Source organism: Camelus bactrianus, chromosome 7 (assembly GCF_048773025.1).
Source record: "Camelus bactrianus isolate YW-2024 breed Bactrian camel chromosome 7, ASM4877302v1, whole genome shotgun sequence".
NCBI lineage: Eukaryota > Metazoa > Chordata > Mammalia > Artiodactyla > Camelidae > Camelus > Camelus bactrianus.
The window spans coordinates 36,459,580-36,486,189 of NC_133545.1; the positions used below are offsets into that span (position 1 = coordinate 36,459,580).

General features: G+C 40.7%; 1 protein-coding gene across 3 annotated transcripts in view; it reads left to right on the forward strand.

Annotated features, from left to right (window-relative positions):
* Positions 1-26,610, forward strand: part of AOAH (acyloxyacyl hydrolase) — a 156,584-nt gene that overhangs the window by 92,061 nt on the left and 37,913 nt on the right. For all 3 annotated transcript variants that reach the window (XM_045516963.2, XM_010955400.3, XM_074367232.1), the window contains 2 exons: positions 1,949-2,040; positions 19,529-19,611. In XM_045516963.2, coding sequence (XP_045372919.2) covers positions 1,949-2,040; positions 19,529-19,611 — 175 coding nt within the window. The remainder of the gene's footprint in view (positions 1-1,948; positions 2,041-19,528; positions 19,612-26,610) is intronic.

Genomic DNA, 26,610 nt, shown 5'->3' on the forward strand with positions numbered 1-26,610 from the left:
ATGATCTTTACTTTATTTTTATCCTATACCTCTTTTTTTCCCTCTGTTTTATGAGGGGAAGGTAATTAGGTTTTTATTTATTTATTTATTTATATTTGGAGGAGGTACTGGGGATTGAACCCAGGACCTCAGGCATGCTAAGTATGCACTCTGTCACTTGAACTGTATCCTCCTCCCCTATTTTTATTTTAAAATAACACTGAAGGTGAACTCAAGGCTTTCAATTTCATCCAAAAGAGGCATAGGTTTTCAAGATTGAGAAACAAGCCATGTGGAAGAGATGGCATTATGTAACTGAGATTAACTGTTTTCTGCAGCCAGGCACTGAGGTTTCCTGTCAGCCAAGGCAAAAAGGGATCATTGGCTTTCAGAGTTTTTACCCAAACTAGGATTCCCAGGTGAAATATAGGACATGCAGTTAAATTTGAATTTAGATAGGGGAGGGTATAGCTCAAGTGGTAGAGCACATGCTTAGCATATACAAAGTCCTGGGTTCAATCCCCAGTACCCCCTCTAAAAATAAATAAATAAATAAGTAAACCTAATTACCTCCTCCTTCCAGAAAATAAATACAATTAATTTAAAAAACGAAAAAAATCTGAATTTAGATACATAACAAATAATTTTTTAGTATAAGTATGTCCCAAATATTGTCAGGGACATACTTATGCTAAAAATTATTCTTTGTTTACCTTAAATTCCATTTTTTGCATATTTATATTTTTAATTGTGATATAATGCACTTAACATACAATGTACCATCCTTAACCCTTTTTAAATGTACAGTTTAGTAGCATTAAGTATATTCACATTGCTTTACCACCAACCTCCAGAACTTTTCCATCTTGCAAAACTGAAATTCTGTACCCATTAAATAGCAAGTCCTCATTTCCCCTCTCCCAGCCCCTGGCACCCACCATTCTACTTTCTGTCTCTATGAGTCTGACTACTCTTGATGCCTCATGTAAGTAGAATTAGGCAGTATTTGTCTTTTTTGTGACTGGCTTATTGCACTTAGCATAATCTGTCAAGGTTCATCCATGTTGTAGCATGTTGGAATTTCCTCCTTTTTTAAAACTGAATAGTATCCTGTTGTATGTATATACCACATTTTGTTCATAGAAACTCAAATTTAACTGAGAGTCTGTATTTTTATTTGCTAAATCTGGCGACTCTATTCTGAATATATCAGTCTAGATAAGTTTTTTCTAGGAATTAGACCAAAGGAGAGGTTTATCCCAGAGGTCATTTATAAAAGGAAAAAATCAGGAGCCAAAGCTGGCAACATTTTTCTTCTGTGCTTTTGCACAAGCCGTAGAGATGTGGTTCAAAGGAATTCTAATTTTGCCAACCCTCCATGTCAGGAATTCTTTCATCAGAGTCTGTGCAAGAGTTGCAGGGTTTCTCTGAAACCCTTGAAATCATAGGCCATGCTGAATATATGAGCATCTTTATGAAGAAAGGAAGCATGATTAGGTTTTCAAAGGTGTCTGAGGACCCCCCACCCACCCAAGGAGGTCAGGAGGCACCATCGTGATGACTGAAGGCATAGCTTTGATCACAGGGAAGGCATTTTTGCTGGAGGCTTGAGTATCATTACTTTTCAGACAATTGATTTTCTGATTATCTAAACTGAAAGATGGAGAAAAATCTCAGAAATTAAAGAGTGGAAAGTTTACCCATCTACTGAAGCATCCCTCTCAAATGAGGGATGAGTATGAGCTGCCATGTGTCTGCCTCTTTCCCAGGAGCTGAATGGAAGCCAGCGCCTGAATGGATGCTGATCGTTGTGAATTTTCAGAAGGTGGTTAAACTTAAGAGACCTGTGCTTTAAGTGCAAAGAGATTAAGGAGCAGAGTGAAAGAGAACAATGCCTGGGCAATAGATAGTCTTACTCTCTGGAAAACAAGTGACCATTTTGATAATTACTACTTCATTTTTCCTTTAGAAATCCTTCTTCAATTTACCAACAGCTCTTACGGATGAGCTCAACTGGCCCCAACTCTCCGGTGCTACTGGATTTCTGAACTCCACTCGTGGGTATGTATGTTTGCACATCCTCAAACATTTCAATATGTCTGTGTATGGAAACAACAGGAGATGAGGCTTGTTCCCAAGATGTTGAAATAAGAATTACTAGGAATTGCTTCTGGAACATGAGTGACATACAACAAACCCACCACTGACATAGAATCCACCATGGAGTGGGCTGTCATGCAAATTAATGTCTTCTTCATCCTGGCAAGGGGGAGTATTCCTGCTCAGGGGCTCTAGAGTTGACCTCTGATGAAAAATGCTCAAGCACATCACTGAATTTCTCTGATTCAAAAGACAAGGAAGTTTACTTGCTTATTTACTCTCATAAATTAATATTTATAAGATGCTAGGCAAGCTTCAAGGGCCCAGAATCATCCTGGCTTTAATGTTCTGGTGTTGAAAGTAGAGACAGTGCCTGGGGAGGCTGAGTGGCACACAAAGCCCATGTGCTGTGCGGGACTGGGTTTTGACTTGAGGCCTGGGAACAGCCATTTATAATTTGAGCACCCCATTTTTTTAATTTAATGGAGGACATTGCAGATCACAAATAATTCATTAGTTATCTTTACTCACTCATTTTACAAATACTTATGAAATACTGCCTAATCAAGCACAGATGCTGTAGACATTTTCAGGATGAATAAGGCATGTCCCATCTCTGCAGTCAGCTGCAGTCAAGGAGGGCAGATGAGACAAATAAGCAAGTAATGATCATACAAGATAGATGTGCCAGAACACAACGGTCAGCCCAGAGCTGCAGGGCTCAGTGCAAGAAGATCTCATGGAACTGGTCAACAACCACCTCCGTTTGAGGTGTTAGGCAAGGGGCCCAAACCCTAAAGGAATTAGGAGATTAGGGCAATGAAAGAGGAATAGAAGAAACCAGCAAAGATAACCAACCTCCAGAAAATTATGCTCATATTTATGTTGAAATCATAACTTCCCTTATATTTGTGACAATAAGGGAAAGTAGAGGAGATGTGTTTTCAAACTTAGGTGTAGATTTCCAAGTTTAATCATGGGAAAAAGTTTTTGGCTAGTCCTTGTCATTAGTGTAATAATACTAGCAGGATCACTAATAGAGATAGTAAGAAAGAACCTTCGTGAGGCATTCACTGTGTGCCAAGCACTGTACTGAGTGTTATTTAGAGATTTTCTCATTTCACCTCTTTGTGAGGTGGGTGGTATTATTTTATGCATTTTGCAGTTGAGGACTCTAATAGCTAAGTAGATGGGCTAGGAAACCTGACCAAGGCCACACGGGGATAAGAAGTGGTGGGATCTGCGTCATGGAACCTTGCGCCATATGGTAGCAGAGCATAATTGGTGAACAAGGGCACTCCTAGCCTGCAACTCCCAACCGGTCTGTGCTGGTTTTATTCTACCTGTAGGAACATGGCCCCCTTAGCCATTGCCCCTTGGTTTGAGAGGGTAGCTATAGGATGAGGAAGTGACTAAGAACCAGAGAAGCCCTCCCCATGTGGAGAGGTGGCATGTTGCCCCAGATGTCCATCATGTGCCTGTTGCTGCTTCCCGGGATCTCCATACTCCCAGCGGTCTGGGCCCCCTGAGCCCCTTCCACAGGCCCTCTTTCCTCAGCTGCAGTTGCTGTTGTCTTTGTCACCTGGACACATCCAGAGATAGCCCAGCAGCGGCATTCTGGAAGGGAGCCCTGTTTATCTCTCCACTGTCAACATCAAAAGCTGAGAAAATATTATTTAAGTACCCTCCACCCAATCCAGCAATCTATGTAGAGGAGTACCTAAATCCAGGCCTTTATAGCAATAATGAAAAGAATTAGTTATGAATGAGAAATGGACACAGTTTACCATACTTTTAATAGAAGCTTAAATTTACATATGAGCCCCACCTTCTGACCTAAATCCTCATGGAGCTGCCATAAAAGAAACACCAGTCTGATGTTTAAAATTAATTGCTGAGTAGTTTAAATCTTTACTGGAGCCACTCAAAGAATGAGAGAGGAACCCATTCACCGTGTGCAGCTAAACTGGTGAAAACTTGTTTCTTCATCTCTTTTCGCTTACAACTCACACCCACAAAGAGTTGCCCCATGTCTCCTGAATCTAATTTTCCCCAAAACTCTACTCAGACTTAGCTTCTGCTTCCAACAAGACTCTGTTCAATTGTTTTTAGCTTTTGTTGGGAGGTGCTGGGGAAGCCAGTGTCCCTCTTTCTTTCTGCATCTGTTCTGTCCTCAGACCAGGGGGCTCCCTTGTTAATGTGAAATCCCGCTGATCCTCCAATCCCATTGCAGCTCCCACCCATCATTCTAGCAGAGACCCCAGCAGGCAGACAGATCTTCCTTAGAAGAGACACAATGGTTTATAATTCTTACAATTATAAACAGAGGGAGTCTAACATCATCTCACAACATCTAACAACATCATCCAGGTGTGGCTTACGGGAAATCATCACCATCCTGAGCTAGTCTGTGCTGACTTAGCACCTTCTTATATTAGGCTCTTCATTGCCATTTTCAAAACACAGACTAAGTATGCAAATTCCTCAACACTAATTCTGAGCACTGCCCTTACAGGCTGTATTTCTAAGGAGGTGGGCACCCCGCCTGGTTGGCCACCTGCCCTGCAGGGGCTTTTCTCTCTATGCATTTGTGGGCCCCAAGCAATCTAGTTCTCTCTCCCTGAGTGCTCTTTTGCCAGCTATTTCTGTGTATCAAGCCTGTGCCTCTGCCACTTGGCTGGAATGGGGAGGAATATATTCATTTTGATAGAAAATTCTCTGTCTGGAATCTGAATTGCAGTGGATTCTCCCACTAAATGAAGACATAGCAGCTCCCTGTGTGTCACCATTCATGTGTCCCTGTAAACTCTCTCATATACTGTAATGCAAATTATACCTGCAGATAATCTGTGCTAGGCTGATCTTCTTAAAAGAACAAAGAGTTATAAAGTGTGTTACAATCATTAAAGAGAGATGAGCATATGATGGAAGTCCTCTTCGGGTGGAATCAGGAGAATGAAAAGATCATTGGCCTAGAAGCAGCATTTTGAGAGCTGTGGCAGCTGCCACAGGCGTTCTTAGCAAATGTCCCTATGAGTCCAAACGCTTATCGACATGGGATGGAATGTATGGATTTCTTTATTCAGCTGGATGTCTGGAAATTGCTTCCTATTATCTCTGATCAGCTTCATGCTCTGGGTGTTAACAATGTTCTTTGGAAAATGTGCCTTTGAAAGCAAAAAGATGCAGCTTGAGAGAGAAGATGGTTGCTTTCCTTTCCTTCTTCGATCATGCCCACCACCCCTCAAAATTTAATACGTCCTTTATGAGATGAATGTAACTCTAATTGAAATTACATGCATGTATTAAAAGACAAACATAACCCCTAGTTTTACAAATCTTTACATCCTTCAGTTGAGTCAACATTAATAAAATCTGTTCTTTTGACTCTCAGGCTTCAGAAAATTCAAAAAGCAATATCCCTTAAAATTATGTGTTTCCTTCGGGGCTTTTTTCCCAATGTCATCCAGAAAGCAATTGAATAGGTCAAAGGCAAAAAAAAAAAAAACCTTCTGTGAGGTTGGCAGCTTGGGGGCTGGGAGCCTAACAATAGGGAGAACTGTAAGTGAGAAGAAAAAAGAATCTTTTTAAAGATTAAAAATAGTTATTTGTGCTCAGATCACCTTCAAAAGCAATTAATGTAACAGGAAAATCCTATTTAGGTTAAAGAAGCCAAGGCCCAGTAACCCATATAGATAATAATCCCAGAACTTCAGGAAGGAAGAGCTTCTTGTTTGAAAGCAATATAAAAATAGGTGAGGGAGATTAAGAGGTACAAACTTCCAGTTGCAAAATAAATAAGTCACAGGGATGGAATGTACAGTGTGGGGAATATAGTCAATAACTATGTAAAATATCTTCGTATGGTGACAGATGACAACTAAACTTACCATGGTAATCATTTTGAAATACACAGAGATATCGAATCACTATGTTGCATACCAGGAACTAACATAGTGTTGTAGATCAATTATATTTCAAAAAAAAAAAAAAACTCATAGAAAAAGATCAGATTTTTTGTTACCTGAGGTAGTGGGGAAGGAGGGAATTGGATGAAGGCAGTCAAAAGGTACAAAGGTACAAACTTACTGTTACAAGGTAAATAAATACTAGGGATGTAATGTACGAAATGATAGATTAATTAACACTGCTGTAATTTATCTATGAAAGTTATTAAGAGAGTAAACCCTGAGAGTTCTCAGCACAAGGAAAAGTTTTTTATGTTGTATCTATATGAGATGATAGATGTTCACTATACTTATTGTGGTAATTATTTCATGATGTATGTAAGGCAGATCATTATGTTGTACACCTTAAACTTACACAGTGATGTGTGTAATTATATCTCAGTAAAACTGGAAGAAAAAAAAAGCAACATCTAAAATTCCAGAGCACTGTAAGTCCGTGCGGTAGAGTAGGAGGAAGACTGTGTTCACAGGTGAAAGGGTTCTGGCTATGTGTGGCCCCAGGCAGAATAGTTAGCACCCCTAGACCTCATTTATATGATGAAGCTGCGTTGTACCGCTGAGGTTCTCTCCAACGTTCAAGTTTAGTTGTTATAGGATCACATAATGTTAAAGTCCATGTCCTACTTTATGATGCTGCTTGATTTAGAAGCATTAGGGGAAAGTTAAGGGGAGAGATGCTCCTTCTTCTCCCCACTAAATATGCTTTTCTCCACCCCTTAACAAGCTGTGCCTTGAGAAAAGATACAGCTCAATTTATGGGTCAAAGCCTGAAATGTTCTAGGAACCATGTTTTTCTAGGGTCAGGAACACCATTCAATAAAAACTAAGCTCATGCATAGTAAGCCCTGCATTGGATGTTTGACCAGCTATGAATTAAAGCGGTCCTCCTTTATTGTCCTTTATGCATGCTATTTCTTCCAAGAAACCCCCAGAGAGGGAAATAGGTGGCTTCAAATCTCTAACAAAAATAACCACTGGAACCCAACACTGGAATCTAACCTGAGCGTTTACGATTAACCAAATCCCCTTCTGGAAGTGGGGCCAGGAATCGATCTAGTCAGTGGAGTTCTACGTGCCAGGACTACGTGGTGGACAAGTCCCTCAAAATTGGAAGGCAGACCGGGCTGGGAGGAAGAGCAGGGCAACAATTAGACTTCAAGACAAAAAAAAAAAAAAAGTAAGAAGCTGCAGTTAGCCATTAAAAAAATCATGAAAGCCAAAAGAACCAGAAACAATTAGTGAAGTTACCACATCAAGCTAGAGAGATAAAAGTGACATCTTGGGTCAACATAAGTGGGTACAGACTAGATGGAATTTTCTAGAGTTATTGTTGTTCCCTCTGCCTCTGACTTAAATTTTCTATTTTGAGCCAGAAACAGAGCAAACGCTTAGAAAGAAATAGACAAAGCCATTGTTACAAGTGGCACAGTAATGCTATTCAAGGACATTTAAACACATATCTTTGATGAGAAGTGTCCTAGAATCTGAGTGTTAAAGGTTATCTATTCTTTCCAATCCAGTAGACATTATATGAAAGAGCAATTTCGAAAAGCAGTGTATAACTCCAAACCAAGTCACTTGGGGCATTAAAAACAGAAAATTGGAGAGAAGGGATTTGCAGCTAAGATCTGCTAACCTAATTTCCTGTTTAAAAAGAAAATAAAAAAGATATGTAAGTACGAAGCACTAATGGGCTTAATAACCTTATTAAATCCATTATTCAAAAATTACATGTGATGTAATTGCAAATGATTAGCCACCTTATAATTATACTTTGCAAAGCAAATAATTAGCCAGAGAGTTGGTCATTTGAGGTTGGGTGAGTCTGACTGGAGTGGGATATAGTCTACACCAGTGATTCTCCAAGTGTGGTCCATGGACCCCTAGAGATGGGTCTCTAGACCCTTTCAGGGGTTCCACAAGATAAAAACTATGCTACTTTCACAACAATGCTAAAGCAATAGTTGCCTTTTGCACTGTGTAGCCATTTAAACTGATGGTGAAAAAGCAGTGGTGGGTAAAACTGCTGACGTCTGAGCATGAATCAAAGCAGTGTCACCAAACTGTATCAGTAGTCACTGTGGTTTGCCCCTCCACACACTCCTGGATTTAAAAAGAGGGGACATCTTCCCTTGAAAATGTCACCTATGAAGCAGAAAAACAAATTATTTAATTTTATTGAAGTACATGATTTTTAATAATTTCATCTGATGAAATGGGAAGTAGGCACTTCTGCTGCTGCAAGGCAAAATATGATGGTTGTCCTAAGCAAAAGCACTTGTGTGAGTTGAGAGCTGCATTAGTGTTTTCATGGAATATCTTGGTTGGGGGGGCAGCTAGTTAGGTTTATTTATTTATTTTGTAAAGGTAATACTGGGGATTGAACCCAGGACCTTGTGCATGCTAAGCACACACTCTACTACTGAGCTATACCCTCCTCCCATGGGACAGCTTTTTTTTCTTAAAAAGACTGGAAAACAGATTATAGTTATGTAGGCTTGGATTAATGACAGATATTATATTATATCCAAAACAAATGAAATGAGCTTGTCACTTCAAGGAAAACAACTGACAGTATTGGTTGCTAATCATAAAATTTGAGCTTTGAAAGAAAATTAATAATTTTTGAAAAGTTGTATACTCTACTATGAACTTGACAGCTTCCTAATATTCAAAGATCTTTCTAATGAGATACATTATGCTAACAACGAGTATGCTTTTTCAATATTGCATAATAAGATCTATCAACATTTGGAATATCTGCATAACTCAATGAACCAGTGTTTTCTAAATGGCCAGGGTGTGACATATGAAATCACGTGTGGATGAAAGAGCCATTCGAAATACAACGCAGATCAATACATTTGAATGTAACACGGTGCAAAAAGTTCACTGATATAATTTCGGATTCCATATTGAAACTAATCAGTCTTTAAGAAACAGCCACTTGCTGAGTTTTGGTGTAGAATCAAAGAAGACTATCCATTGTGATCTAAAAAGGGTATTAAAATCTTCCTCCCTTTTCCACCTACATACATGCTTAAGACAAGATTTTCTTCACATAATGGCATCAAAACAACATATCACAACAGACTTAATGCAGAAGCAGATATGAGAGTCCAGCTGTCTTCTATTAAGCCAGATAGTAAAGAAATTTGCAAAATGGTAAAATGATGTCTTTTTTCTCACTAATTGGGAGAGGGGTTGGAAAATATATTTTTTTCCAGAGCACAAATATGTCATTTATGTTAACATATAATGGGTTTATTATTTTTACTTTCAATGAATTAATAATTAAATGATCTTCCAAATTTCTAAGTTTTAATTTTCAGTACTTAAATCTTGACAGCTATTAAATCTCATAAACAAAAGCTCTTTGGCTTCCTCAATAATTTTAAGAACATAAAGTGGTCCTGAGAGCAAAAAATGGAGACCTTCTATTCCAAGGAGTGAGTGTGGAAAAGAAATGTAGCTGAAGACAGTGTCTAGGAGACATCAACATGTAGAGGTTTGGGAAGAGAAGGAACAGCCCTCAAAGGAGAAGGAAAGCTGGAGACATTTAGTGTCCCAGAGGCCAGGTGAAGAAAGTGTTTCCAAAGGAGAAGTGCCTATCAGCTAACTGGCGCTAGAGGCAGGGGAAGATGAGAACTGAGAAGGACCACTGGGTGTCCAGACAGACAGACGGTGATCATGGGGCCACTCTGACCAGAAACGTTTCTGTGGGGCAGAGATGGAAGTTTGACTGGAGAAAACAGGTGATGAAGGAAATGTAGGTGAGGACAAACAACTCTTAGAACAAGTTTTACCATCAAAAGGAGCAGAGAAGTGAGGTGATAGCTGGTGAGAAAGAAAAGATCAAGGAGACATTTTTGGTTGAGAAATCCTACAGCATGCTTATAGAGACAGGGAGAGCCAAAAAGGGAGGAAGGTGGATGAGGGAAGGAGCAGGTCGTAGACAAGGCAAGAAGGAGTGGAATGCAGGTGAGGAGGCACTGCCTGGGGCAGGAAGGACCATCTGGAGACCCTGAGGGCCGTATACTGACAAATCTCTCCACTGCGATGATGTCCCCTTTGACCTTACTGATTTTTTAATTTCATTTTTTAATTTATTTATTCAAATTATGAACGTGTTTTTATTTTAGCAAAAATATTGAGGTATGTAAAGTAAAAAGCCAAAGCCCTCCCCGAGTTTTATTCCCTTTCCTGGGAGAAAGCCCTGTTATCAATGTAGTGTGGCTTCCTACAGACGCTTTCTATGTGACTACATGTGTGTATTTGTACATAAAGAAATAAATGCTTTGCTGGAGTTTTCCCATAAATGACATCATACCATGCATAACATACTATAAATTCATGCTTTAACAATACTTCTTGAAGCACTTTGCCTTCTTGTGCAGTTCTGCATGGCATTTCATAGTATGGTTATTTTAGTCTCCTCTTGATGGACAGTCAGCTTAATTCCAAATCCTCATTATTTCCAACAATGCTGTAATGAAACTTCCATGGTTCTCTTTATGAATATGTGAGAATTTCTTTAGAAAAAAATTTCTGAATCAGTATTTTTTATAATCCCTCCAAAAGGGTACACCGATTTACATTCCCACAAATATCGTATAAGAATACTTGTTTCCCCACACCTTTGCCAATACCAGATATTGCTTGTCTTCTTAATTTTTTCCAATCTCAAACAAGATATTTTATTGTTGTTCTAATATGTAACCTCTTGATTTCTAGTGAGTTGGAACATTTTTCAGAGGCATTTATCCTCATCTTTGTCCTATCTAGTTACCCCAGTTCATGCTTCAACAACCACCAGTCAGGGGGTCAGTTCCTTTGATGGCCTCTTCATACTAACCCCCTTCTGACTATTTGATTCTCTCCTGTGCTCCTATTTTGTCCCTTTAAAACCAATGTCAACTCCCTCGTCATAACTGTTTACTTACTGTCTCCCCACTCCACTCACCCCACACCAGACTCTGAGCATCTCGAGTGCAGGAATGAGGCTTGACTTCTCTCTGTAGCCCCAGCGCCTGAACACTATGTGGCACCATAGTAGGTACTCAATAAAAGAATTACTGACTAAGTTCATAATGACATCACTTTACATTTGCAGAGTGCTGTACGATCTACAAACCTCCTTCCCTTGCAGTTTCTCAGATTGCCTAAATCAAATCAGATTTGCAGGAATTAACATTTCAGGGAAAGCGTTAGGGACAAGGGAGGAGGAGTATAAACAGCCAGAATTGAATCACCAGCTGCATAATGGGACGCATGTAAAAATAAATCAGTGTGACTTAAGCCCTTGGACTTTTAAGTGTGTTCTACAACAAATGTTCCACAAGAAATTAGCAAAACTCATCACAATATTAAAATAACTGCACAGGCAACAAATTGGAGAAAATTAATTTAAAGTAAAATTATCAATTCAGTAGTCAGGTAGAAAGAACAAAACAAAGGAGAAATCTGCACACAAATGAATTTGATCAATAATAGATTAGTTATGTGTTGATGTGAAATTCTGTCCAGAATGATATAATTCTGCAGTAATCTAGACTGATCAAAGTAAAAGAACAACCTCCACATTTTTTCTAGGAGAATTCTTGTAACTGACTGAATCTGAGCTTTTAGGCCATCTCATAATGCTCCAAATATAGATCACAGAGATAATTCATCAATATTCTTCAAAAGCCATTCTGTGAAACACTAGTTCCACAAGATAGTAAAAGGTACTAAACACATCTTTTTAAAGATTCCTAGGTCAAATAAGTTTTGGGAACGCTGGTTTGAATAAAGGGAAACAAGTTTATTTAGCGTAAGGTTTATCAGAGCCTTTAATAAGCCCCAAAAGCTTTGTACATGTCCAAGGTATAAGAAGAAACATTTCCTAAACTTATTTGACCACAGAACTGTGTAGAAGATGCCTGTGTGTTTTATGAAAAAGATACATCTCAAGAAACTAGTGTTGCACAGAGGATCCTTTGAGAAATGCTGTTGAGATTATTAAAACCATCTTCTCCTATGCCACAAGTGATCTTTTCAGATTTATAAGCATCCACAGCCTTAAATCCCTCAGTTTTATCACAGTTTAATGTTTACCCTGATACAGTAGCCTAGAATCAAATCTGAGGCTGAGAAAAGTCAGGATGGAGAGAGTTAACAATGCCCCAAGCTCAGAGAAAGGAATCTTAGTGGAAGGTTAACTTAAGAGGTAAGATGCCTTGTCTGAGTCCAGCAGCTCATGAATTATTGAACACAATGCCCATGAAGTCTATTTCCCTGTACTATTTTGCTGCTCCAGATTCCAAATCTATCATGCTGTCTTGCTAATCTTTTCATATCTGAACTCCTAGGACCTCCTCTACAGTCATCCTCACCCCTGCACACCCCCTGCACACCCCCTGCACAATTAGCCCATTGCCAGGCTCTCTGAATACACGAGTCATATTCTGCATGTTTATCTCTCTCTGAGGCCGAAATCTTGGTTGTTCGGTGATGCAGTGAGTTGGGGGTTACACAGGGCTCTGGATTGTGGCTCGTATCAAAGAACTAGAAGGAATTTTAAAAGTTCTTTACTCCATCTCCCTGGCCCCATGCTGGCCTGACCTCCATCCACATCGTTAAGAGAACTGTCCACCCCTTTCTTAAAACCTCCTAGCAGAGGCGGTCGCTGAATAAAGCCTGTCTAGTCTCTACATTAAGCAACTCTATCCTAATCCACTCCCCTGTCGTAACCTTTCACATCCAGTGTTACCATTTGTCTCTCACTCACCCTGTTGCTAGCTTCCAAGCCCCAGTCTTTTTTTGGTGCTTATTCCCTAATTTTCAACTTCATAGGGACTCAGAATTTATATCCAAACTAACTGTGCTGCTTTGGAGAGTCAGAAATAGGCTTAGAAACTTCATCAGGACCTGATACATCACTGTTGCGTGAATAATATCATATGTGGTTTACCCCCAAAACCTCTGACATGCTAAGCCTTTGGGGAAGCTGTTTTGTTGCCTCTCTCCAAGTGGGTTCTGTTTCGAGTCAGCATAGGAAGTGATAATTTTTTCAGTTTTAAAACAGCCCCTTTAATTTATCCGCATTATTCTTAAGGTTTATTCTTAATTTTACTCTTTCATTTTTCTTTCAGCTATAGTGACACTGGGGTCAGGGGAAGGGTCACTAGAAGGCTCTCAGAGAAAGTGGGTTTTTGTGTGTTAACCTGAGCCCATATTAGGGAAAGCAACTAGTGGACATTCTGAAATGTATCTTAATGTGGTGTACTTCCACGCCTGCTCCCAGTGTTGAAGACACCACTGCCTTAGACGTTGGAGAAGGTGTGAGGAAGAGAACTTTCAAAGACTCCTTCTCTGCACCCCTCAAATTATAGGACCAAGGACTGGGTTTTGAGGCACAAGAGAGGAAAAAGGAGAAACAAAATATCATACTGGGAAACCTGAGTCCAAGTAGGGAGAGGAGAGCAAAAGAAAGGGGATTTGAAACCAAAATGCTGATCACAGTTAACCTTAATCTGACAGTTTCCTCAATTTAATTCAAGTTCCACTGACCTGGTATATAGATAACTACCTATAAAGCCATCTTCTCAGTTTATAGGCATCTCAAATATTGCATTACAGGCTTCCCAAAATACTGTATTGATCCCTCTGTCTACTTAGGATTCCTGAGGGCTTCATGAGAAATTCAGTTCCTAAAATCTGTAAGAGAGATTATGGATTGATAATGAGGATGAAAGAAAATAGTATCTTTGGTTAGGTGAGCTAGTTGCCAGTGCTTAGGACGGAACATTAATCCCAAAATTCTAGATGCTCTTTCTGGTCAGAAATATTAATGGAACTATTCGCCTGTTGATAAAGATTTCTATATTCTTTCTGTAATGAAAGGTGGGACTAAGGGTATCTATAATATTTCTAGCCCCACTATTTACTCTCCAGGATCAGGTCAGGAGCAAAACAATATTTTGGTACATAAATTACATTTGTATAGTTATCAAAAATACATTTCTGGCTAAATATTGGTAACAATTACTTTCCCCAAGGAAAATGACCCCTCTTTATTGACCGTGAAATTATTTTAGTATTGAACCTAGATCTAATGTCCATTTGCCATCTGCTTTTTCAAAATACAATAAAAATGTCAAGGTAGAGGGTGTAAACGATGCAGTGTATAAAGTATTCACTTCCGGCTTCTGGGTAAGATAGCAGATTGAACAAAGCATTTACTTCTCTCCCTGGAGAAGCCCCACTAATAGGACAGAAAGTGAATTTGTCCACAAGGACAAAGAGAACAGGAAGAGCCAATAGCCACAAAATGCTGGAAACCGGAAGGCAGAAGGACAAGTGGTAACTGACTGAGTCAGCTAAAGAAAGCTGCGTCCTAAGTTAGGAGGAGGGAAGGCTGAGTGGCAACCCAGTCTACCCTGCAGAATCCCAAGGGACTTGGGAGTTGGCTCCATATGGCTCTCAAGGGAGGTGAAGCTAAAACAGAAGTATTGGTTGAAAGATGGCTGAAGAATTAGTTAGAACCTCAAATCCCTCCCCTTATTCTGATGTAAGACCAAAGTTTATCCTTTGGAGATGCTAAAATCAAGAGCTTCTGGACTGGGAGACACCAGACATAGCGAAGTGAGGAACACCCTGCTAAAACACGTGCATGCTGAATCTGAGGTCCACCCACCCCAGCCCCAGAGGGCTGGCAACCCAGCTAGAGGCTAGAAGACCCTTCTCTGGGGAATCTGCACATCCTACGAGGAAAGCCCCAAGGACACTGACAGGAGGGGTCCCTGAGAAAGGCCCAGCCAGCCCACCATCTAGTGAGGACCATAGACAACAAGCCACACCCAGCAGGCCGACTTTCCAATCAGCTTTTGAGGGTTCAACCAGTTTCCACTTTTAATCAGAATCTAACGACTCAGGAACACCAGACATCTGAGAGAAACCTCAAATGTGAAAAATAACATGAAAACAAAGAGAAGAACAACTTCAAGAAAACAGAGACTTTCTTCTAAAGGGAAAAAAACAATTTTTAACTCTAATTAATATCCTACTTACAAAAATAACTAAAATGAAAACTTTCAAAAAGATAAGTATTACATTCATGAAATTAAAACATTATATTAAAATTAAAGAAATATTCAAGAGAACAAAAAAAAAGATAACTTGGAAATTAGACTAGTGACATTAAGATGATTTTCACAGAAGTATTGAAAAATTAAGTTGAAGATATTATCCAGAAAATAGAGCAAAAGACAAAGAGATGGAAAATAGGACAGAAAAACTATGAAAAATTAGAAGACCAGCCTAGGTGACCCAATATCCAAATAACAGGAGTTCTAAGAAAGGAAGAAATCATCAATGGAATATTTGAAGAACGTCTCTGAGCGCTGAGTGACATGAGTGTCCAGATTGAAAGGGTCCACCTAATGTCCAACACTGAATGAAAGTACAACTATGTACCAAGCCTGTCATCATGACATCTCAGAACACTTGATGCTACTCAGGTTCTTAAAGGATTGGGGCACAGAACAGCTTCAGACAACACCACCAGGAGGCCAGGAGCCCATGGGTCGATTCCTTCAAACTTCTGAGGGAAAGTGATTTTAATCTAGAATTCTGTAAGCATCTGTTCTGGTTATCTATTGTTGTGTAACAAAGTCCTCCAAAATTTAGTAGCTTAAGACAAGCCATCTTTATATCTCACAGTTTGGGAGGTCAGGCACTGAGGCAAAGCTTGGCTGGCCAAGTCTTCCTCTCCATGTGACACTGACCATGGACACTTGATGCTCTTCACTTAGTGCTGGGCTGGAGGGGCCACGGCGGCTTCACTCATGTGAAGGGGTGCCTGGGAAAGGGTGACTAGAAGGCTGCATTTAGCTGGGTCCGTCTTCCTTTCTGGGTAGGGCTTTTTTAAAAATAAACTTTAATTTTTAAGCAGTTTCAGGTTTACGAAAAAAAAAAAAGAGCAGAAAATACAGAAAGTTCCCATATACTCCCTCATCTCCTTCTGAATTCCACCAATTATTAACATCTTTCATTTGTTATAAATGAAGAGCCAACACTGATACGTTATTCTAAACTAAAGTCCATAGTTTATATTAGGGTTTACTCTTTGTGTCATACGTTCTGCGTTCTACAGGGTTTGATAAATGCATAAAGACATGTATCGACCATTACTGTGTCATACAGATTCGTTTCACTGCCCTAAAAAGCCCCTGTGCTCTAGCCGTTAGTTCCCCACTGCTTCCTCACAAGCCTTAGAAACCACTGGCTTTTTTCTAACTGTCTCTAGAATTAGATTGGCTTCTTTTACTTAGTAATGTGCGTTTAAGCTTTCTCTGTGTCTTTTCATGGCTTGAAGGCTCGTTTCCTTTTATTACTGAATAATAGTCCATTTAATGGATATACCACAGTTTGTTTATCTATTTACTTTTTGAAGAACCTCTTGGTTGCTTCCGCTGTAGGGCCTTTTTACATGGTGTCTCCAGCGAGATAGTCAGACTTTCTTAGGTAGTAGACCAGGGCTCCAAGAGACCAAAGTTGCCAGGTATCTTAAAAACCAGGCCAAAATTGGTAGAGTGTCACTTCCATCATACCTTTGTGGTCAGAGAAGTAACAAGACAGCCAATACCTAAGGGTAGGGGCGTTACAGATAATGAGGCCATCTTAAATCTGCCACATCAGTCAGTGAGAGGCAGACTGATCACTCTGGAGGCCCATTTCCTCTTTCCACTTGGTACTTAGCAAGAAGCTAATTCATCCTGTTTGGGACTCCTCCTTTTAACCAAAACCATTGCCTATCCCAGAAATCTGTTACTATTAATTACATAGTGACTTACAAACACCAGAACCTGCTTTCCCTAAAAATACACAGGGTGTCCCAGATATGTCTAGTCCGGCTCTGTCCTAAGTCACCTTTCTATGAGATAATGAGAGTTCAGGGACCGAGTGAACACTACTACTCCTTTACCTGAAAAATTTCCCAGCAAGTCCTGTTAACCCATTTATGTTTATACTTATGGTGCAAGCTGTGTTTCTGGGCCCACCCTATACCTCACTGGCAATAATACCTCACCATCCTACTTACACCTCACCAAGTCAAAAAATAAAAACATTTCTGATATACAAATGCTAAAAAAAAAAAAAATGTTACTTCCTACACGTCCTTCAGACATTACTTTAAAGTACTCTCCATTAAAAACAAGAAAATTGTGGTCTTCCAGGAAATTGGGTGGAGGTGAAGAGAATCTGCAGGAGGAGGAGGAAGGGAGCTCTAAGGATCTCTGTTGGGCAAGAGGGCAACATGTCCAGATCGAGCAGGTCAGGAGGCTCCAAGGGAGATTTCCACAAGAAGATGAAATTAATAAACCATCTGACATTCCAGAGCGTATTGAAAGTTGACCAAACTGTAGAAGGAGTTAAGGGTGAATTGATAAATACTTAGAAAATTAAGCAGAGAAACAAAAGGCAGCTGTTGACCCCAGGGAAATGACAGCGTTATGAAGAGAAGAAAAATCAATCAGAGATCAGCTGTGAATAGCTAAATCCTCCTCTTGATGCTGGGAAATGAATAGATAATGTCAAAGACTGAAAGTCAAGAAGTAGCCTTATTTAGAGATAAGGAGGAAAATATGAAAAGACTCAGTCAAATAAGGTTGAACTTAATTGCCTCTGGGAATGGAGAAATGGGGAGGAATGAGAAGTGTGAATTGCTGTTTATCACTATAAGCCTTACAGACATAAATAGTTCAACTATTAGGTTCCATAAGGCGCACCACCTCGTCTTTGCTCGCATTCACCTTTTCGACGAGGCCTGCTCTGATCGCTCTAATTCTAGCTTTCATAGTATTTACTACCTTCTAGCATCCTCTATGATTTGCTTATTCATGATGCTTGGTGGTTTTTTCCCTGACAGAATGTCAGTGACACAGGGGCAGGGGTCTTTGTCTTTTCCAGTTACCAGTATGACCCCGGTGCCTGGACCAGTACCTGGAACATAATAAGGTTCAATAAACATCACTGGAGGAAAATGAATTTGATTTTTAAAACTATGGGCATCGGTAGCTTTGATTTTTAAAAAGTGAAACAAATCATTCAGCTCGAAATTCTACCACAAAGCAAGAATCCCATAATTAAAATATGGCTCTGAGATCTTGGTCTTCTATTCAGATATGCTGTTATTAGTTTTCTCAGACTTCAAAAAGAATACGACTTTCAGTGCATTCCAAGTGCCCAAAGCTGATACAGGCTTACCTTTTTGAAGCACTGAGACAGTTGGCAAGCACTGTACTATAATAAGTAAGACCTATATAACACTTAAAAATAAGTGGTGAGTTATGTAAGGTTGTGAGATATGAAGTTATAATGGAGAGAAGATAAAATACATTTGAGGAACTAATAGAATATGTTTGAGTTTAATTATTATTCGTTAGTTTATACCTGGTCTTATTTCAGAAAGGGTTTTAGGAAGCCTATAAAAGTAGAAAGAACATAACATTAAATTACATTTAAATTGAATTAAAGTTTGGCAAAAGAAGATAGAAAATCAAAGATGGGACAAAGAAGAGCCAAGAAAGTGACTTAAAATATGTGCAGTTATAGCCAGATGCTGGTTGAAAATTTGTCTCTGTAATCTGTGTCCATTAGTATCAGATTCAGCTACAAGTAATGGAGAAACTCAGCATAGGGGTGGTTTAAATAAGATAACAGAGGTGTTTATTTCTCTCACATGTGCAGCCCAGGTCTGGTATGAAAGCTCAACTCCACTGGTCCTCAGGAATCCAGGGCCCTTACAGCTCACTCCTCTGCCTTCCCAGTATAGAACTTACCCCCATAGTCCAGGATGGCAGCATTCCTATTGTGGGCAGCAGAATGGAGAAAGAGGACTCAGAAGGAGCAAAAGTCACCTGCCAATTGTCTCCTAAGAAATATTTCCAGAAATTGTCACTGGAGAGTTCCATCCCATTGTCCAGAACTTAGAGAAGTAGCCACTCCTAGCACAAGGGAAGCTGTGTAAAGCTGTCATCATTCTGGGCAGGCATATGTTCTGCCAAAACTTCCATTAAAATGGATAAAAGGGGAGAGATGGATCTGAAGGACAACAAGAGTGTCTGCCACCACTTCACAGCAACCAGAAGAAAAGGAACGTGGTCAGATTCAAGATAGTGGAGTTGGTAAAGATGATCAGTTGCTCCAGAGACTTACAGCGCTCTTGGTTAAAAGGTTAGAAAGGGATGACTCTGGAGGTCTTCATAAAAAAGAAAAAGTTTGATCTTACCACATCAATGCAACCTGTTTTGTAGGACTGTTTCTTATAATAACTCCTAATAATGCATTGACAGTTTAGAGAAAATGTTATCTGCAGAGATTTGATTTTCTGAGTTCATTTCCACCACATTTTAAAAAATCATAACAAAAACATGTTTCTTTGAACTTCATCATGTGACTATCTCGACATTAAATATATGCATGTATGTTTGTTTCAGAATTAAAGAAGACTCTATTTACCTTCGTTTATGGAAAAGAAACCACTGCAATCACAGGGACTACCAGAATATTTCCAGAAATGGTATGTAGTATTCCATTTAAACCTTCATCAATGTGCCTTTAATGATTGGTTTTATTTCCTAAGTATCACCAAAGCTGAGAATTAGACAGTAAAAAATGCAGAATAAAATGCACAGTCTCCCTTTCCAGTAGCATTGCCTTTCCTGAGAGAGGGGCGCCGGGCTGAGAGCCTTTACCCACAGCAGAAGAGAACAAGACAAGATGCAGCCGAGGAGAGACCAAGGGGCACAGCAGTCAGCCAACAGCAAAGTTCTAGGAAGGCCAAGGTGCAGGGCATCAAGGCTCAGGGGGCAAGACCGAAGTGAGCATTAGCAGGACGAGGGCTGAGCAAAATCAAGTTCATTGCAGAGACTCTGCCCTCCCCTGTGGTTTAAAGTCTTCCACGCTTCTACTGGGGTTGGAGTTTTAAGAAAAATAGCTAAAAGTTTGTGGCTGAAATCACCCAAAGCCATTAAGGAAAGGAACGTGTTTTCAGAGTCCGGTTATGACTTCCAGGTCTCCATCAGTTTCCCAGACATCTGTGTCTTCTGGGCTTGCTTCCTACCTGTGGGGTCCTCACCTCTCACCCTGGACCCAGGTTTAGTCCATTGCCACAGGGTTTTGATGAAACTCCTGATTGATAAACCATGGCCTGGCTACTGCCTAATGAATTGCCAAGGAACGCTTGGTGACACATAGTGCAGAGATGGCAAACACTTTGTGTGTGGTGCCACACCATCTCCCTAAGCCCAGGGAAGATGTTACTAATCAGCCTTGGCACTCTTGTCTGCTGCACTCAGATTCCGCCTGTGCTCACGACCCAGCACACCTGACGGTCATCATCAGCAGATTAGACCTGGCACCTGAAGTTAAACCTATTTGCCATCCCTGTGCCGTCTCTAATCAATAAGAGTATTAACGGATGTTCCAAGAAGTCCACGTTTTCCTCTAAATATCTGACCTACAAATAATAAATTTGTATAATATATATTCTACACAGAATAAATGTTCTAAGAACAACATAGTTTTTGTACTAATAATATAATAGCTGGTATGTATCGATCTCTTACCAAAGGCTAAGAACAATTTGCATATACTGTTTCAGCTAATCCTTTCAACGCACTATAAGGCAAGTATTATTTTATTTCTTCAGTTAGTTCTAAGATACCACAGATTGAATTAGCTCTGGGGAGTGTAAAGGGAGAACAAAGGAAGGAAAAATTACTAGGTACACGTGGATCATGGCACTCAACCCAATATCAAATGTGTTAAAATACATTTCTCAGAACTGAGGGTTTGTAATGATACCCACACTGTTGCAGCTGAGAAAACAGAGGCATAGGGAGACCAAGAATCGCGGCCCAGCTCGCAGCAAGAGGGAGTTGCAGAGCTGGATTGGTACTCAGTTTGTTTCACTCCACTCAGCCACCAACAAAGATAATGTAGTCACCAGCCTATGATCCAAGGTGATCTGCAGAAAGAGCTCAGCCTTGTCTCTCTGCTTGTGAACACAGCCAACAGTTCATGGGAAATCACTATTGAACCTGGCTGGGAATCATCATAGACACAGATTACTGGCCCCTTGGTGGGCTGTCTCTTTCCCTTTAGTGAGCTATGCAGACAGCCCTAGTGCTGTCAAAAATTATGTCAGCAGAGTCTGTAAAAAACAAAGGACAGAAACACCCATGTGGAATATTATACAGCTCTAGAAAAATGAGAGTTAACAGTGTATATATTTAATCTAGAAAGACAAAACACTGCCAAAAGAAAAATCAGGATGTAAAATTGGATAGTGTAATGTAATTTCTACTATATTTTTTAAAAGAAAAAAAACTAGCTGTACATATGAAGATTGGTAGAAAAGTCACCAAGATCATTGTATTCAATAAATTATAGGTAGTTGTCTTTTTTTTTTCAAATTTTTCTGTTTTCCAAAGATTTTGGTTTTATATAGAAATAACAACAAAAAATATCTAGAAGGAAGCTGAGTGAAGGAGCAGTGAAGGACTGAGCCAAGGTCCCCAGCTGAGGGTCCACGTCAGGGTGCAGAATAAGGAACAGGATTTGGCCAGAAAGGCAGGCTGGAAGCTGCCCTCTCCCCATGTGCCTACCATGCCAGCATTTCTCTCTCACACAAGACCCAGACATGTCAACTCGACATCACTTTGTATCCACAATGAATGCAACCATCTTTTGTAAAATCAAAAAGACCAAAGTAGATTCTCTGAAAAGTACTCGGTACAATTCATAGTAGACGTCTCTCCTTTTGTGGTACACTGTCTTGACAGCATTCCTTTAAAATTCAGATTGTGGAGATAAAAAAGGAGAAAGGAGTTGGGAGGAGAGCCTAATCAAGAAAACACATGCATGTCAAAATCTGATTGAAACCCATGGCTTCTGTCAGACTTTTGTCTAATGAATGGATGCCGGGGTGGAATTGGAGGTGGGTGGGTATTTCCTTTCTTTTCTTTAAATTCGCAATCCTTTGAAATACAGAGCATACACTTGGTCTGGTATAACTTCTTTGAAGATGCTTCTTGACTATTTATCTAAGGATGTAATTTTAAAAAACAAAATTTTTAAGTTTTTCATAGTTACTTGTTATTTAATGTCAGGCTTTTTTCTCCAGCCCCTTTTTCTGTTTTCTGTTGATTTCCTCACTATGGATTTGTCTTTGATATTATTCAGCATGTAACCTGACTACCGGCGCCAAGTTCTTTCAATTACCCCCCAAGGTTTTTATTAGATGTAGAAGAAGTCAGCTTTCTACCGCCTGCATATTTATGGCTACACCTATTTTTCAGAACCAGTGAGTGAGAAAGAGGAAAAGGGGAAGAGTTGAATGGAATATGGAAGCATTTCTTAAAAATTGTATAAGAATTAAAGAAACAGCTCCTAGTCTCCTCTTGATGTTTATGTACAAAGTCTCAAAATTTTCTCTAGACATCTCTGCCATGAACCATTGCCAGTGATTATAAGGTATTTTAAAATGTCAAATGTCAAAGACATCTTAATTTGGGTACTAATTCTCTGGCATGGGGCATTAGGCACAGCAAGGTTCCTACTAAATCTTTACGATCAGCAAAGGCAATGGTTGCAGCAGCCCTTACAGCTCCCAACCTGCCAAAATGGCCCAGGTTGGAGGGGGCCAGTGCCACCTGGAAGGGAGGTGGAAGGGGGTCAAAACACCACGGGGTTGGCTAGGTCCTCACAGAAAATCACCTTACTTCTCAGAGATGCAAAGTGAAGCCCAGAAAACAGAGAGCAGAGGTCTTCCCCTCCTTGTTGCTTTATAAAATCTTTCTCCCTTGTGTATAAAATAGTAGAGTGGTTTTGAATTTAGGCCCTGGCATTGGTGCGTAACTCGGACAAATCGTTAAACTTCTCAGGCTCGTTTCTGCATCTATAAAATGGGGATCGCGGTTCAGTGGGCACGATTGCCAAAGGTGATCCCAGATCTCACTCTGAGTTGCCTAGACAACAGGCCAGCTCCAGAGGGCATCTTCACCCCACTCTCCCCAGGGAGAGGCTGCAAACCAAACTCAGTGGGATAATGGGGTTCAGGAAAAAAACCCCAGCCTTGTAAGTTTAGCCTTTCCCCAACAAAGCCAGTTCCTTGAACTACATCACATGACATGAAGGAATTCATCACAAAACGCAGATGGGGCCCACTCTGCAAAGCAGGGGTGATGATAGCAGCCCATACCTGAACTTCACTGGGCTATGAGAAGGTTGTTGGGGAAAATACAGTGCTTCGTGAGCATCCATGGTTGTTGCTAACTCCACCCACCACCTGTCCTATTATTTACTCAGCATTTTAAGAAATCAGTCACTTTTTCAGTGTATATAGTTTTTTTTTTTAAATAAACAAGTGGATTTGAAAAAACAAAAATAAATTTAAAAGACACATGTCCAGGATGGGAAGTCCCATGGCTCCCAGAGTTCAAGGGCAGAAAGAGGGACATCTAAAGGCCCCCTGGGACAGTACAAGCAGGAAGGCAATGGGAATGGGTGAGGGGCAGCCGGCCCCACCTGGAGAATCTGACAGAAAGAAGGGGCTTCCTCTGGGAGGAAAAAGCTGGTCTAGTGATAGCAGTGGGAAATGCTGGAAACTGGAAGACGGCAGGTCTGAGGTTGAAAGAGGGTAGCAGCGGTGGGGGTAGAGAAGAAGTGAGGGACTGCAGAGGAGCCCTTGGTGTTGGGTGCAGCATGGGGAGCAGGCTCAGGGCTCCCCTAGAGAGGCTGGAGGAGACAAGGGGCAAGGACAGGATTAAGGCAGAGGGGAGTAAGAGCTGAGTGTGGGGCAGTAGAGGACCCCTGCGGATGGTGGGGCCAGATTTGGAAGCTGTAGGTGGAAGAGGCTGGAGGACAAACCTTGGCTGGTTGAGCTGAAAGCTCTAGAGCATGTGGGAAGGAGCAGAAGCAGATGAGGAGCTTCCCCTTCTCTCTAGCAAAGATGATCACCCCTCAGAGACGAGACCTTTAAGCATAGATGCCAGTCAATATTCAGCTGGGGAGGCCAACACAGCAGACAAGGACCCCACAACCACCTCCTATGCCCATGCTGCATGCATGTTCCAGTCTGGGACTTCATCACGGGGCCTCCGGCCTTGCGCTTAGGGAGAACTCAGTGAATATTCAGCCCTCACTGTGTTACCAAACCAAACTTGGGTCTGCACGTCCAATGCGCAGCAAAGCCAATATACTGGCACCTGGTGGTGAAGGAGAAGTACAGCATTTATTGCAAAGAGCCCGATGTGGGCCAAGCATGGAGAATGGGCAGCTGATGCTCAAAAGAGCTGAACTCCCTGATGGCTTTTAGGGATGGGGTTTTAAAGGCAAAGTTAGAGGTCTGGGCTGCAGAGTGCCTGATCAGCACGTGCACAGTTCTCTGATGGGCTGATGGTGAGGTAACAGGGTGCTGCCACAGGGGTCAGTACTCAAAGCCCAGACTCCAGCCGGTCTGGGGGCTTTGTGCTCATACTCATTATGCAGTCAGCTTCTTCCACCCGGTGGGGGGTTTAATGTCTACAAAGCAGCTCAGGGATATGGCTCTGGATAGTATTCATTGCCCTTGAGGAGGAACTAAAGCACCTTGACTTTGATGGCTAAACTATTATCATTTTGTGTGGCTTCACTGCTTTCTTTTGTTTCTGCATTTTCTCACTTTTCTGATTAAATTTTCTCTTTGGAACTCAGGGAAAGCCTAGAAAGATAAAGCTTTTCTACAAAGAAGAGGTGAGGTCACGTTAGGTCTGTCCCTGGGAAGGCCCCACAGGATCCTGTTGGGTTTCAACTGAAGCCCTTTGTTCCTGCCTCTGTCGTTGTATTTATTTCCTGGCTTGGAGCTGAATCATTTGCTTTAGGCCTGGCTTCCCAGTCTGCCAGTGAGCACAAGCCACTTGGGAGCCACATTTTCATTCCCAGCACTAAGCGCAGCATCTGCTGTGCGTAGCAGGAACTTGTCAACCTGACACACTTTTTAAAAAAAAAAAAACTAACTCTCAGGATTTACATTTAACCTTTGAAGAGAAGAAAAGCACACACAGTAACCTTTTGCCAGCCTGAATACCTCCATGGTGGGCAAAAACCAGGACTGACAAGATTACGCTTCATTTAAAATAAGCAGTAGAAGAAAAACAAATGTTAACATGGTTTTCAATATGTATTTTTAAGTAAATAAAAATTCATAAGGCATCTACTTCCAAAATAAACAAGGCTGATCTGCTCTGAGAAGCAAGCACATCCCAGCTCTGAATCTCCATGGCCACAGTGCACAGCCTGCAGGGGGGGCACTCTGACGGGTTTGGGGGCTGCATCTAGGATCTCTTGGCAGTTTCCAGACAGGACTTTATGAGCTTGGAATAGAATGTCTTTTTCACTTGCCTCCTTCCTCATTTTGTTTTTGCAAGTTTAGCAAAACCTCGCTGTAAACACCTGTTTGGGGTTGTTCTGTTTTCAGAAAATCAAAAGTGCTGAAGAGTAGGTTTTTTTCGGGGCCCCGTCTTCCATCCATACAGTGAGAGGTCGGCCCTCTCTGTGCACCCATGTGCTCACCCATTTACTGGGAGAGTGGGGAGCAAGGGACTAACTGCAAGTTTAGAGATATGAAAAATGGAGAATTTTGACATTTGCTAAAGTGCATGTGTTTGCAGCCTGGGCTCCCCAAACCCCTTGCCAGAAACCGAATTTGATCTTAAACTTCTTAACTTCTCCACCCACCCTCCATTCCCCACACCCCAAAAAAAACTTCATCTTGCTTCCCTTCCTCTCATTTGCCATTTGATTTTCCCCACATCCACTCCCCTGTTTCCTCTCCAATATTGCAATAGTTGCTAGAAACAGAAAGGTGAATAAGACAAAGTCTTGGCCTTCAAGGAGGTCATAACTAAACAGGAAAGAGAGACAAATAAGGAAACAATGATGGTTCCTGTAAAATGACACTAAAATAGAGGTAGGTTGAGGTCTGTGGAGGTGAGAGACACTTAACTCTGCCTGGAGAAGAAGAGAAAAACTTTAGAGAAAGTACATTTGAGCAGAGAACCCTGCAGGGAAAAAAAAAAAAAAAAAGGAATTCAAAGAGCATGGGGAGATGGTGACTCAGTGCATAGATGCTCCAAGGGCAATGTATCTTCGGGGAAGAAGAAGAGAGAAGTTCAGCATGGCTGAAGGATAGTTGTGACATTATGTCAAGTTTTGAGACTGGGGGGTGGATTAAAGCCACTCTGGGAAAGCTATTACATTCTTTTAAAAATACATGTTTGGGGGAACCATTTATCCAGTTTGTCACAGAAATTCAGAGCCACACTTGCAAATTTGAAAGCATTTTCAGTAGTACAAACACTATCAGAAACTGTCACAACAAACAATTATTAAGTGCCTACTACTTTAAGATCAAGGTCAGTGTATTTGTCTGAGTATTTCTGCTCATTGCAAGCAACATTTTTAGAGAAAAGAAAGAATTTAAATTTCTCATGGCTGATTTTTTAACTGGATTATACAAATCATGCTCTTCAAAATG